Source organism: Saimiri boliviensis, chromosome 10 (assembly GCF_048565385.1).
Source record: "Saimiri boliviensis isolate mSaiBol1 chromosome 10, mSaiBol1.pri, whole genome shotgun sequence".
NCBI lineage: Eukaryota > Metazoa > Chordata > Mammalia > Primates > Cebidae > Saimiri > Saimiri boliviensis.
In genome coordinates this window covers 109,427,964-109,441,119 of record NC_133458.1, presented here as the reverse complement: position 1 = coordinate 109,441,119, position 13,156 = coordinate 109,427,964, and the positions used below count along the sequence as shown (strand labels likewise).

General features: G+C 46.3%; 1 protein-coding gene and 1 pseudogene across 3 annotated transcripts in view; one reads left to right on the top strand and one right to left on the bottom strand.

Annotated features, from left to right (window-relative positions):
• The window catches only part of UPP1 (uridine phosphorylase 1), a 28,728-nt gene that overhangs the window by 13,977 nt on the left and 1,595 nt on the right, over positions 1-13,156 (top strand). For all 3 annotated transcript variants that reach the window (XM_074379709.1, XM_003930801.4, XM_010341387.3), the window contains exons 4-6: positions 6,438-6,555; positions 8,530-8,688; positions 9,988-10,102. In XM_074379709.1, coding sequence (XP_074235810.1) covers positions 6,438-6,555; positions 8,530-8,688; positions 9,988-10,102 — 392 coding nt within the window. The remainder of the gene's footprint in view (positions 1-6,437; positions 6,556-8,529; positions 8,689-9,987; positions 10,103-13,156) is intronic.
• LOC120360909 (pleckstrin homology domain-containing family A member 8 pseudogene) lies at positions 3,252-4,797 on the bottom strand (annotated as a pseudogene).

Sequence of the window (13,156 nt, the reverse complement as noted above, 5' to 3'; positions counted from 1 at the left end):
GGGAGAAGCAGGAGCCCTCAGTGTCTGGAGCCTGGGTGTCAGCTGTTGATGCTGAGTGCCAGAAACAGGGATTTGGTAAAATGATAGATAAAATAAATAAAACAGGATGGGGCCATCTCAACCTTGTTTTGCTTGTCTGAGGTATATTCCGTGGGATTCAGAGGTGAGTAAGAAGTGATTGTAGCCTCCAGAAGTTTTTGTTGCTGGAGATAAAGTTATTACATTAGCTGTATAGGTCAGTGTTAGACTATAGATGAGGTGTGCGGGGAGGGAATGGACATCTGCGAAGGGGGTGCATTCCTGATGTTACAGTTATTTCCAAATCCGTGGCAGCTGAGACCCTGGCTCTCTTCTATCTTTTTCCTTTCTCATGAGTTAGATTGAGGAGGAGACATGACCAGGGGGTTCTGGATAGAAAGTCACACTCAGAAGGAAGAAAAAGAAGCCCCCAATTGCCCGGACATCAGGGTCCCATGTCTGCCTCAGTTTCCTGTGAGGGAGCCCACCATCTCTGGGACTCAGAAGGCATATGTTGTTGAAGGAGCTATGTTTGAGGCTGGCTGGAAGGGACTTCTGCAGGCTTGAGATGGACTCATCTAGACCTGGGGCATTTGTTTTGTAAGTAAGGTTTTACTGGGACACAGCCACACTCATCTGTTTGCTGTTTATAGTTGCTTTCATATGCTCATGGAGGACTCGAGAAGTAGCAGAAACCAAGCAGCCTGCAAAACCATGTTTATTATCTGGTCTTTTTTTTTTTTTTTTTGAGACAAAGTCTCCTTCTGTCACCAGACTGGAGTATAGTGGTGTGATCTCGGCTCACTGCAACCTCTGCCTCCTGGGTTCAAGCGATTCTCCTGCCTCAGCCTCCCGAGTAGCTGGGACTACAGGTGCATGCCACCACGCCCAGCTAATTTTTGTATTTTTAGTAGAGATGGCATCTTACCAGGTTGGCCAGGATGATCTCGATCTGTCAACCTTGTGATCTGCCTGCCTCAGCCTCCCAAAGTGCTGGGATTACAGGTGTGAGCCACCATGCCCAGCCTGTTATGTGGCCTTTTTTTTTTTTTTTCCACAAAATAATCAACATCATTTTAACACCCCCCTTCTCCCTAGCCTTAAAACATGTGATGTTGATATTTGAAGTTTAAGTATTTTCCAGAAGTCTTTATGTGGGCAAAATGCCTAAATAATTTGAGCTAAATAAATGTTCATTTGTTTAAAGACAGACAAAAGGCAAAACCAATACCCCTCCCTATGTAAACTTCTTGACTAAAGAGAGAATTCTCTCCATCCCAGAGGTCTGCAGTAGGAACAGCATCATCTAGAGATGATGCTCAACTCAACCAAGTCTCTCAAAGGACCTGCTTCCCTGGGTAACTACCTTATGCTGTAACTTCCCTTCCTGTTACTAGAAGGAAGTAACCTCTAACGGGGAAGGTACCCATGACTTCTCTCCTGTGCACACTGGAGGCAGCATGGTGTACTGAGACCAGGGCCGGGGCTGAGGCGTCACACTGTGCAGAAGAACGCCCACTCAACATCGTTTTATGAAATACTTAAGTCTCATCTATGAACTCTGACACTGTCCCAAAGCTTTTGAGATTGATGAACAGCTGCATTTTTGCCTGCTCTGCACTTTTGGTGATTAAACCAAGATTCACTGGTTCAGAGCCACGGCCCCTGAATGCAATGCCAAGGCCTGCTGGCTGGGCGTCGATGCTGGCTCAATTAAGAAAGTTGCTGAGTAAACTTGCTCCACTTTTCACTCTCCATTTAGCTATTTTATTTATTTATTTATTTATTTTTGAGATGGAGTTTCGCTCTTGTTACCCAGGCTGGAGTGCAATGGCGCCACCTCGGCTCACCGCAACCTCCGCCTCCTGGGTTCAGGCAATTCTCCTGCCTCAGCCTCCCGAGTAGCTGGGATTACAGGCACGCGCCACCATGCCCAGCTAATTTTTTGTATTTTTAGTAGAGACGGGGTTTCACCATGTTGACCAGGATAGTCTCAGTCTCTTGACCTCGTGATCCACCCGCCTCGGCCTCCCAAAGTGCTGTTACATCGTGAGCCACCACGCCCGGCCCGCTATTTTATTTAGATGGCAGCCTCCTCCTCTTTGAAAAAAAGGATGTATTGCTTAATTGGTGAAAACTGGGAATTCTGTAAATTAGAATTTAATCTAGTTGCTCTGCAATACCACGTGCAGAAGAATCATGTGTGTGAAGTTTATCAAAACGCACGTTCCTATGTCCCACCACCTAGATTCTGGTTCTTTAGGTCAAAATAAGGCCTGGGAATCTGCTGTTTGAGTAAGCACTCGGTATGACTTTGATACAGAGGTAGTCCAGGTCACACTTGGAAATTACCTGGCTCTTCTACTTAGGAGCTATGTGGCTGTGAACAGATCCCTCAACTTCTAAACCTTGCTTTTGAAGTGGGGTAATAATCCCTTTATGTATCATTCCTTGTGACACCCCATTGAGATGACACATGGAGAACATGCTGGTACATGGTAGGCAGTCGGGAGGTGTCATCTCAAATGAGCTGTCCCACCTCTCCCATATTCTCCCTTCCAGCTTGTGGTTAGGGCACACCATTAATCTCAGAGCAGCAGTCTCCTGCCTCTCAACAAGGATGGGACCTTGTCCATGTCTTCTTCACCTCCCACGATTTCATGGTCGTGTGAATGCCCTGAACATCTTTACACTACAGGCCCTTATTGCTGACAGAGTTACAATGAAGAGGGTCCACTGAAGAGCATCTAGGAAGAGCAAACTCCACGCAGCTTCAACAAAACGGCTTATACTTCCTCCAAGTGTCTAGTGTGATTCTAAGTTGGCTGAAGCATTGGCTATGAATTACAGCACTTAATACAAAATCTGCTGATTTTCAGCTTGGGTTTGGGTAATCCGTTAAAACTAAAATCTAAAAACAACACGCACCACACTAACAGCAAATTCATTTGTTAAATCTGCTCTTATAACTTGCTGTTCAAGTCTATAACACCTGACCATTTGGTTTCCAGTAGGCCTGCTGAACTGAAATATGTAGCATCTTGATCTTTAAATACACAAAACACATACGCATTTTTAAAATTATATATAAAAGCACTGGGTTTGGCTTCCTCTTGTCCATCCCCCCAAGTGAAGGGCTTGGAGAGGGCTGAGGCCATTGCTGGAAATTAAGTAGGGCAACACAACACTTTAACAGTTTATTCCCTGAAGTGAGGAGCTGCTGCCAGCAGCCGTCATACCGCCTCATCAGACTCCAGCCTGTGGACCTCATATAAAGTGTCCGGTAGGGCCAGCTGCTTCTCCATGGCAGGGAGGTAAAGGCTAAGATCCTTGTGCATCCCAGTACTGAAAGCTTTCTGGTGGTCACCTTCCTCTACGGTTAACACGGCCACACAATCTTCGTAGGAGGAAGCTGCCCTTAAAGCTAATGCAAAAACCCCTTGAACTACCCAGCCATAGTATTGCCGCCGTGTTTTACTGTATGCGTTACCCAGGGCTGTCTGCATATCCTTTTCCCCATTTTTCACTTCTGTCAAAAATCCCTTCAAAAATTTGAGCCCTCTCTTCAGCCACAAGAAGGCTTCAGTCGCCGAGTTCCTAACCTGGGCTGCGTCAGCCTCCACATTGTGTAGACTGTCTTCTGGAGAGTGGTGAACTCTTCTTTGTTGGTTGTATACTTCTGATTTACTTGCTTAATATTTCCAGCAAGATCCATCTTAACAGGAGCAAACACCGTAGGGCCAACTTTGTCCAGTACTGGAACCATGGCATAACATGACACCAAGAATGCTTCTGTGGGAATGCCACTGTCTTCCCGAAGTTCAGTGTCACTAAAGCTTGTGTTCATGGTACTGAAGAAAGTTGGGATAACTTCTTTGCCTTCCTCCCAAAGGGATTCTGGAGAGCAACTTGAGGAGTCTGATCCAGACTGAGTCAAGTTATTGTCATGATTTTCCAGGTTTTCCACTCCATCTTCCTTCATTATTTCACCTTGGACTGTTATATTATCATGTGTATTTTCCTCACTTGCTATGCTGCAGTCTACCTCTGCAGATTTCAAGTATAAGGAATTCTGATTTTTCATTAGGGTTTCTTCATCATTTATTTCCATATTTGAAGATCCATTTTCACAGTGCTCAACTCCATTAGCCTTTCCAGTGAATTGTGAATTGTCTAATAGGATGTTTCATCTTGTTGGACTTGAGCATGGCCAGCTGCAGTGATCTTTGTGGTGTGTGGTGGAGCAGCTCAGAGGTGAAGGCTGCATTTGTAATCTGCATGCATTCTTCCAAGGTCTTCAGAAACATATTACAGGTTGATTTCAGCAAAGTTTCCTCATCACTTCCTTCCTCAGAATTGGACACACCAGTCGTGGTCACTTTTTTTTGTTTTATCTACTTGGCGAACAAGGTCACAGTAGAGTCTTAGTTCTGACATTTTGGTTTTCAAGTTTTCAGTGTTTTCAGCAAACTCTCCTTCTGGGCCCTACTGACAGTCAGGCAAGGCTTGGCTGATCCCAGGGCCACCAGCAACCACTGTCTCTTAGCCACACTTCTGGCCTTCAGGTAGAAATATTGTTCCCCGGGATTATCAGGTCCATGCATGTATTATCTACAGAATGAATTTGAATTTTGCAGACTGCCATTTAGATGCTCCTTTGCAGCCTTCCCAGGCATCTTCAGGAGAATCAGGACAGGACAATATTTCCCCACAGAGAAGGAAACACTGAGGCTGCCAACCACTCAGATAGTTGGTCCATTTGGACAGCACCCCCTCCATGGTGCCTGCAGCCCCTCAGCCCACGCCCACCGGCTCCCTCACTGCCCCAGGACCCAGGAGGCGAGGCTCACCCGCAGCAGAGCCATTGCCCGGCATGGCCCAGATGCCCACTCCTGGTGCCTGAGGAAAACATGTACATTTTCTAGTAGCCACCCTGAATAAAAGCAAATAAATAGACATCTTTTCTTTTTCTGATGGAGTCTCCCCCTGTCACCTGGATTGTAGTGCAGTAGCACAATCTCGGCTCACTACAACCTGCGCCATCTGAGTTCAAGTGATTCTCCTGTCTCAGCCTCCTGAGTAGCTGGGATTACAGGTGCCCGCCACCACACCCAGCTAATTTTTGTATTTTTAGTAGAGATGGGGGTTTCACCGTGTTGGCCAGGTTGGTCTTGAACTCCTGACCTTGTGATTCGCCTGCCTCAGCCTCCCAAAGTGCTGGGATTCCAGGCCTGAGCCACTGCGCCCGACTAACAGATGTCTTATCTTGTCACTTTTTTTTTTCTTTTCTTTTTCTTTTTTTTTTGAGACGGAGTTTCGCTCTTGTGGCCCAGGCTGGAGTGCAATGGCACGATCTCGGCTCACCGCAACTTCCGCCTCCTGGGCTCAGGCAATTCTCCTGCTTCAGCCTCCTAAGTAGCTGGGATTACAGGCACGTGCCACAATGCCCAGCTAGTTTTTTGTATTTTTAGTAGAGACAGGGTTTCACTATGTTGACCAGGATGGTCTCGATCTCTCGACCTCGTGATCCACCCGCCTCGGCCTCCCAAAGTGCTGGGATTACAGGCTTGAGCCACCGCGCCCGGCCTTATCTTGTCACTCTTATTGAATATTGTGCTAGAGAAGTGGTAGCTAGAGTAACAATAAAACAAAATTGAAGGTGTGCAGTTTGGAAAGGTTACCTCTGGGAGGTACAATTAGAAGTTGTTTTTCCTTCTATTTCTGTTCATATTTCCTATGGTAAACTTCGTAGTTTTAAAATAAAGTCAAGTTTATACATGGAATGAACTTGATTAGAGGAGCAGCTGGCTACACTCTACACTCCCTCTATAGGTAGATTGAATTTTTCCAACTTTGCACTTTTTTTTTTTTTTTTTTTTGAGACAGAGTCTTGCTTTGTCGCCAGACGCCAGGCTGGAGTGCAGTGGCGTGATCTCAGCTCACTGCAACCTCCGCCTCCCAGGTTCAAGCAATTCTCCTGTCTCAGCCTCCCGAGTAGCCACCACACCCAGCTAATTTTTATGTTTTTTAGTAGAGATGGGGCTTCACCATATTGGCCAGGATGGTCTCGATCTCTTGACCTTGTGATCCGCCTGCCTCGGCCTCCCAAAGTGCTGGGATTACAGGTGTGAGCCACCTTGCCCAGCCCCATCTTTGTACTTTTATGTGCTCTTCTGATTTCGTCCCTTTTGCCCTCCAAACAGAGCCCTGGGAGCAGCAGGGGTTAAGAGGAAGAAGAGGGAAGATCAGAGGGGAAGCAAGTGGGGACCCTGGCAGTGCTGGGGTTGTATTATCTCCAGGGTCTGGCCCTGTCCCTCTCCCACCATGAGCCTCGTGTCTGACATAGGCCACTTCTGTGATAATGTCGGCTGTCGGGCACTGATGTTCTGTAAGCCTTCCACTTTCTTGTTTTTTAACAGTGATTGCCTCGTCAGACTTTCAAATCCAAACATAGCAACAATGAAAGAAGATATTCTCTATCATTTCAATCTCACCACCAGCAGACACAATTTCCCAGCCATGTTTGGAGACGTGAAGGTAAGGGGCCAGGTGTTGACACCTTGGGATTTGTCTTAAGATCAACCTCCCCCTGTATAATACAAGTAGACCAACCCACAAATGCTTGAGAGGCCACAGCTGACAGGTTTATGAGACATAATGTTTACCAAATTTTTGCAAATTTTTGACTTTCAAGTATGTAACTAGCAAGTAAAAGAAAACGATCCTATGTAGTGCCATATTGTTCCCCAATTCATCTCTTGCAAATTCAGTGCGGTTTTGCATTGCTTAGCAGTGGGAATACAGTCCAAGAAATGCAGCCTTAGGTATTTCATAATTGTGTGGACAGCATAGAGTGTAACCACACAAACCTAGGTGGCATGTGACTGTCCTGAATACTGTAGGCAGTTGTAACATAGTAGTAAGCATTTGTGCATCTATACATCTCTAAACATAGAAAACCTACAGTAAAAAATGGTAATACATAATTTCCTGAGACCACTGTTGTATATATGTGATTCTTTGCTTACCAGAACATTCTTATATGGGGCATAACTATGTATTTGAAACAATATATAAAATAAACTTCCTAATGCTTCATTGAGAGAAGAGAAAGATGTAAAAATTTCCTAGGGAAGCAAAGGATAGTAAATAAAGGTCATTGTATATTGTTTGTAATATAATAAACATATTGATATTCTGTTTAGTTAATTGCCTTAGATTTCTTATTTTGCTTCATGCAACTTCCAGTTATTTTTTTCTACAAAGTCTTAAGTCCCTCAGTTCTGATTTATCTTAACATAAGACTTTGAAATGTCTAATGGGTATAGAAGAACTGATGTATAGAATAAAAAATCAAAATATACCAGGACCCTAGAATCCAATGCTGCTACATGGGATCATAATAAAACAATAGTGTTATGTCTTATCAATCATCTGTTCTTTGATAATGTTGGTTTCAAACTGTGGACAACTTTCCATGTGTTTTTAATTCATTAAATTTTCATTCAGTTAATCTATAGTGATTTTTATTCCAGGGTATGAAATTTTCTTTTGTATGTTTAGAGAATTCATTTCTTTTATCTTCAGACTCTTTATTTTTTATTTTTTATTTTTTGAGCTGAAGTATCACTGCCCAGGCTGGAGTGCAGTGATGTGATCTCAGCTCACTGCAACCTCTGCCTCCGAGGTTCAATCGATTCTCCTGCCTCAGCCTCCTGAGTAGTTGAAATTATAGGCACCTGCCACCATGCCCAGCTAATTTTTGTATTTTTAAGTAGAGATGGGGTTTCACTATGTTGGCCAAGCTGGTCTGGAACTCCTAACCTCAGGTGATCCACCTGCCCACTCCCAAAGTGCTGTGATTACAGGTGTGAGCCACCATGCCCAGCCATCCTCAAACTCTTTAAAAACTTACTCACTTTTTTTTTTTTTTGGCAAAACCAACATTTTCTTATGTGACATTCTGCAAATTCAAGTTTTTACTTCTCTGAGAGAGACCCACCAAGGATAGCTGTCCCTTCATGAACCTCCTCTAGGCTTCAGCTGGCTTTTCCCAAGAATTGTACATTTGACACTCAAGTGACCAGGTGAGAGAGCGATCAGTAGCCCGTTTTTGGGGGCCCTGGTAACACAGAGGGACAGTGAGGAGTTGCTCCCTCTTGTTTGAGACCCAGGCTCTCTCCACAGGCTGCCTTCTACATGACAGAGGGAGTCTGAGTATGCACAGGACCTGGAATTACCTCCTCAGAGAGAGTGAGGGTCTGGATTCCTGTTTGTGGAGGTGACTGACTGCTTTTTGATGCATGGCTGCTCCCACTGAGCACTCACCAGGGGCCTTGTCAAAGCAGATTACTGGGCCCCTTAGATTCAGCAGGTTCTGGTGAGGCCGGTGAACTTCTATTTTTAGCAAGTTCCCAAGTGATGCTGATGTTGCTGGTCTAGGGACCCCACTTGAGGGCCCCTGCTATAGGCAGTGCACTAATGGGAGTCGTCTGTCTTCTCTGGCTGCAGTTTGTGTGTGTTGGCGGAAGCCCCTCCCGGATGAAAGCCTTCATCAGGTACGTTGGTACAGAGCTGGGCCTTGACAGCCCAGGGAGAGACTATCCCAATATCTGCGCGGGAACTGACCGCTACGCCATGTATAAAGTAGGACCCGTGCTGTCTGTCAGTGTGAGTACCTACCCTCCCTTGTGCTCAGTCTCTAGGCTCTGCAAGCCCCTGAGCCCCACCCCTCTGCACACACAGACAGCTGGTCCCATAACTCCTGTTTACTGTAAATGGCTGGGAGCAGGGTGAGCCCACAGTAGTTGCGATTCAGAGATTATTGAACACAGGCTCCTGCCCTTGAGGCTCAGTCTCCAGGGGAGGCTAAGTACACAAATGCAAATGCATAGCTGTCTGTCTACACAGTGTGAGGGTGGCAGGTGCAGGGAGTTCGAGTGCTTGGGGTGTACAGGAGGGACAGGAGAGGGTGCCCCGCCCTGCCTGGAGCAGGATGGAAGGAGAGCCTCAAAGTACCAGCCCTTTTATCCCCTTTGCCACTTCATAGTGAGTTACTTCAAAACACATTTTGATTTAGCAGTGAGCATGGTGAACACGGAAATCTCTAGATTCTACCGTAGAAATCTTTTCATTTTTCAGTTTGGATTTGCTTGGTCAGGAGCCATATAAATGAACTGTTGTAAGGAAAGGGAACCCCTCGTGGTGAGATATGTAGCTGAGTCAACCAGCTATGTCAACCAGCTAGAACGCATCGGGGAGCTGAGGCAGGATTCAGTTACTGGTAGTCTGTGCAAAGCTTTCCTGTGTGTAAGGCTCCGTGACCGATTCCCGCAGGGATGCCTCCACTGTGGCTCAGCCACAGGAACAGCCCCTGGAAAGTGCTGAGGGCATCTGGGGAGAGGCATCACAGAAGATGTGACGCCAGGAAGGGGGTTCTCAAGGGGAGAGCAGGAGGAAGGGTATGCAGAGACCCCAAAGAGAGGAAAAGGCACAGGCAGAGGTACAAGATCAGCAAGGTGTCCTGTGTCCAGTGGGCTGAGGAGCCAGCCAGCTACTTCGTTTGGCTGAAGCAGAGGGTGTAGGGAAAAAAGAGAAAGGAGATAACTCTACCCTGTGGTGGGGGTGTGGGGGAGCAGGGTGGGCATTTATGCAGGGGCTCAGATGCTAGAAGGAGCTGTTTGTTACCTGGCGATAGCAGACTGCTGCTTCCCTGCTGAGCCCCTGCTCCTCAGCTGTTACCTATTTGACTACTTACGTCAATCAAATGGGGTTTTGTCTTTGACAGCTTCGAGTAAACTTTTAAGTTTCCCACAGTGTTACTAGTTCTTAAATTTATGTTTAAGAAATGTATCTTCCATCACCACGACAATGGGCATGGTAGATTAAAGTTTGTAACATGGAAGGTCAACCAGAAGATTGGCAAAGTCACAGCCTTGGCTTAACATGGGTGTTTCTCCCCGGTTCTAGCATGGTATGGGCATTCCTTCTATCTCAATCATGTTGCATGAGCTCATAAAGCTGCTGTACCATGCCCGGTGCTCCAACGTCACTATCATCCGCATTGGCACTTCTGGTGGGATAGGTAAGGTCTGCAGAGGGGCCTCTTGCCCTGTGAATGGATGAGAGACTGGGGGATGCCAAGGCAGCTTCTATATGGTGTGGGATTAGACACAAAGAGTTCCTTTCTTGGCTGTGCTCAAGGAGAGCTTGTTAACTGGACGTGTGAAAAGAAGCTTGTTTTGTTGTCTACGTCCAACGCATTCCTCCGACCCTCACCCCAGAGCTAGGCAGCAGCAGGGCGCCACTCCGTGCATGTGGGGGAGCCCATCCTTTTGGGGTTACACTGTTTGTGCCTTCTTGTCTGCTTGATTCTCTTATTCTTTCTAATCCCCTTCTCCATTCTCTCCTTTCCTTTGCTTGCTTTTCCTCCTCCCTATGAGATTTGAGATTTGAGATTTGAAGCACCTCATGAGAAAAGCCACAGGAAGATCAAAGTGGGGGACAGAGAGGTGCAGCACAAAACTTAGATAAGTGTCCCTAAATTAGCTCAAAATGTCCCTGTCCTTAACACGTTTCAAAAAAACAAAGATGGCAAAGTAAGAATGAGATTTCAGGAGAACACGAAAGCTCACAAATTTTTGAATTGTAAACCAAAGTCTGATAGGCAGATGTGTTTTAAATAAGTGGTCTCGCTCTCTGGGGTTCCAACTCTGTATCATTCTTTTTGCTAAAAACTGGGTTCTAGCGATTCCTGCTCCCACCCAGGTGTTCGAGCTCAGGGAAGAAGGCTCCAAGTGCCCTAGAGAAAGTTGAGCTTTGACGCTGCTGGTCAGGCCTGTGTGTGCCTGTCCCAGGCTGCCTAGGTCTGGACTGTCTAGGATTTACAGCAATTCTAGAATTTGAGTCTCTTGACTTTGAAAGGGGACTTGCTTTAGACCCAAATCTTTTAAATATGTTATCTTGTCTCTTCTCTTTTTGTTATGTAGAGATTGATGTGTAAAATCTGTGTTTGCATGACTGTAATTCCACGTTTAGTGAAGTTGTCCCTGGACCACATGCCAATGGCCATGAGCTGTCTCAGTCCTGCAGACCTAGACTCCAGTAAGACACTCAGAGCTGTGCATACATAGCATGCTGGCCTCTGCCGGGAACTCTCTCAAAGTTCTTGAGTTTTTGCTCTGGAGTCATTTTTAAAACAATGATTGGAGAGTTCTGGAGGGAGTAGTGTGGATTTTGAACTTCCCTCAATTGCTCCATAAAAATGGAAAGAGCAAGTAGGGAGCAAACCCCAAAACCCCTGGGCACAGTTGATAATAAAGTGATGTGCTATCCTCACAAACCCCAAAGTGTGAACGGGTGGGGACAAAAAGCCTCAAGATCTGGGTTGTGTTGGAAGCTGCTCAGGAGGAAGCTCAGAGTGACAGACAAACCTGAGAACAAGAGTTCCAGGCATTCCTAGGAAGGTGCAGGGGACCCAGTGAAGCTAGCAGCTGACACTAGAGGGGGCCTGCACGTCCTGATGTGAGTGACGCTGGAACCCCAGGGGCTCTGTCACTCTAGGCCCTGTGGGTTCACCAAGGCATCAGCCAAGCTCTCCTGTAGCTCCAGCCCCAGTGCTGGGAGAAGCTGCTGCAAGGAGACTCTGAATTGCCCAGAACAGCCGCAGGAGTAGCAAGGGAAAGAGGAGTTCAGATATATGTGGGAAGTGAAATGAAGGTCTTTACAATCAGCCGTGTTTTTTAATGTTTCATGAAAACAACTGACTTGGGAGCTCTGGAAAAGATCTGCCTTCTTGTTCCTTCCCACATGTTTAGGAAAATCAACTTTGCACCAGAAACTGATCATGGTTATCTTAGTCCCTGTGGGTTGATAGATAATATGCCATCGACTGGGTGGCTTATAAACAGCAGGAATGTATCTCTTATAGTCTAGAGGCTGTGAAGTCCAAGGACAAGGGGTCAGCAAACCTGGTGTTTGGTGAGGGCTAGCTTTCGGATTCACAGAGCTCTGTCCCTGTGTCCTCACATGGCTGAAGGGGCAGGCCGCTCTTTGGGGTCCCTTTTATGAGAGCACTAATCCCACTTATGCAGGCTCCACCCTCATGACCTAATCACCTTCCAAAGGCCCTGCTGCCTAAAACCGCCACCTTTGGGATTAGGATTTCAGCCTATGAATTTTGTCGGGGAGACCAGCTTTCAGTCCCAGTCCATAGCAATGGTCAAATCTCATCTAAAGTTCTTACGCACAAAAGAATAAGGAGCAGAGTGGTAAGTAGTGTCCCTACAAACAGAAAACTACTCCAGGAAGGCATGCCCAGAACACATGAACTGGACCCTAATAATGCATCAATCTGAGAGGAAGGCCAGGTTGGTCAGCAGTTGGTCGTAACTCCCCTGGGTTTGGGGTGTGGGAGTTCATTATACTGTTCCAGTCTGCTTTTTGCTGGTTTACTTTTCAAGTGTTCGCTTGAAAGCTTAAATACGAATAACGTACGAAGTAGGGAATCAATGAAACACGTCATGGTATAGGTTCAGTGACAGACAACAGTGGGAAATTGCAATGAATGGAAGGCAGAAACATGGGACAATGTACCTGAAGGGTCCTGGCTATTTTATTTTATTTTGTTTTATTGAGACAGAGTTTGCTCTTTTTGCCCAGGCTGGAGTGCAGTGGCACAATCTCGCTCACTGCAACCTCCACCTCCTCGGTTCAAGCGATTCTCCTGCCTCAGCCCCTCCCCTGCCCACCCCGAGTAGCTTGGATTACAGACATCACCACAAGGCCCGGCTGATTTTTGTATTTTTAGTAGAGATGGGGTCTCACCATGTTGGCCAGGCTGGTCTTGAACTCCTGACCTCAGGTGATCTGCTCACCCGGCCTCTCAAAGTGTTAGGATTGTAGGCATGGGTCACTGCACCTGGCTCTCTGTTTTCTTCTTTGTGCCTTTCTCTTCCATAATGTCCATAATGATCACCCATTAATTACTTTCATAGTTTTCAAAGAGTTTAATGGGAAAATGGGTCACTGTGTATTCGAGAACAGTCCTGGATGCTTCCTGTTTGGATGTGCGGATGGATCGTTTCTTTCCTCCATGTGCTTTGCTGTGTGCTCCCTGGCTGCCCTGCATAATTGTCTC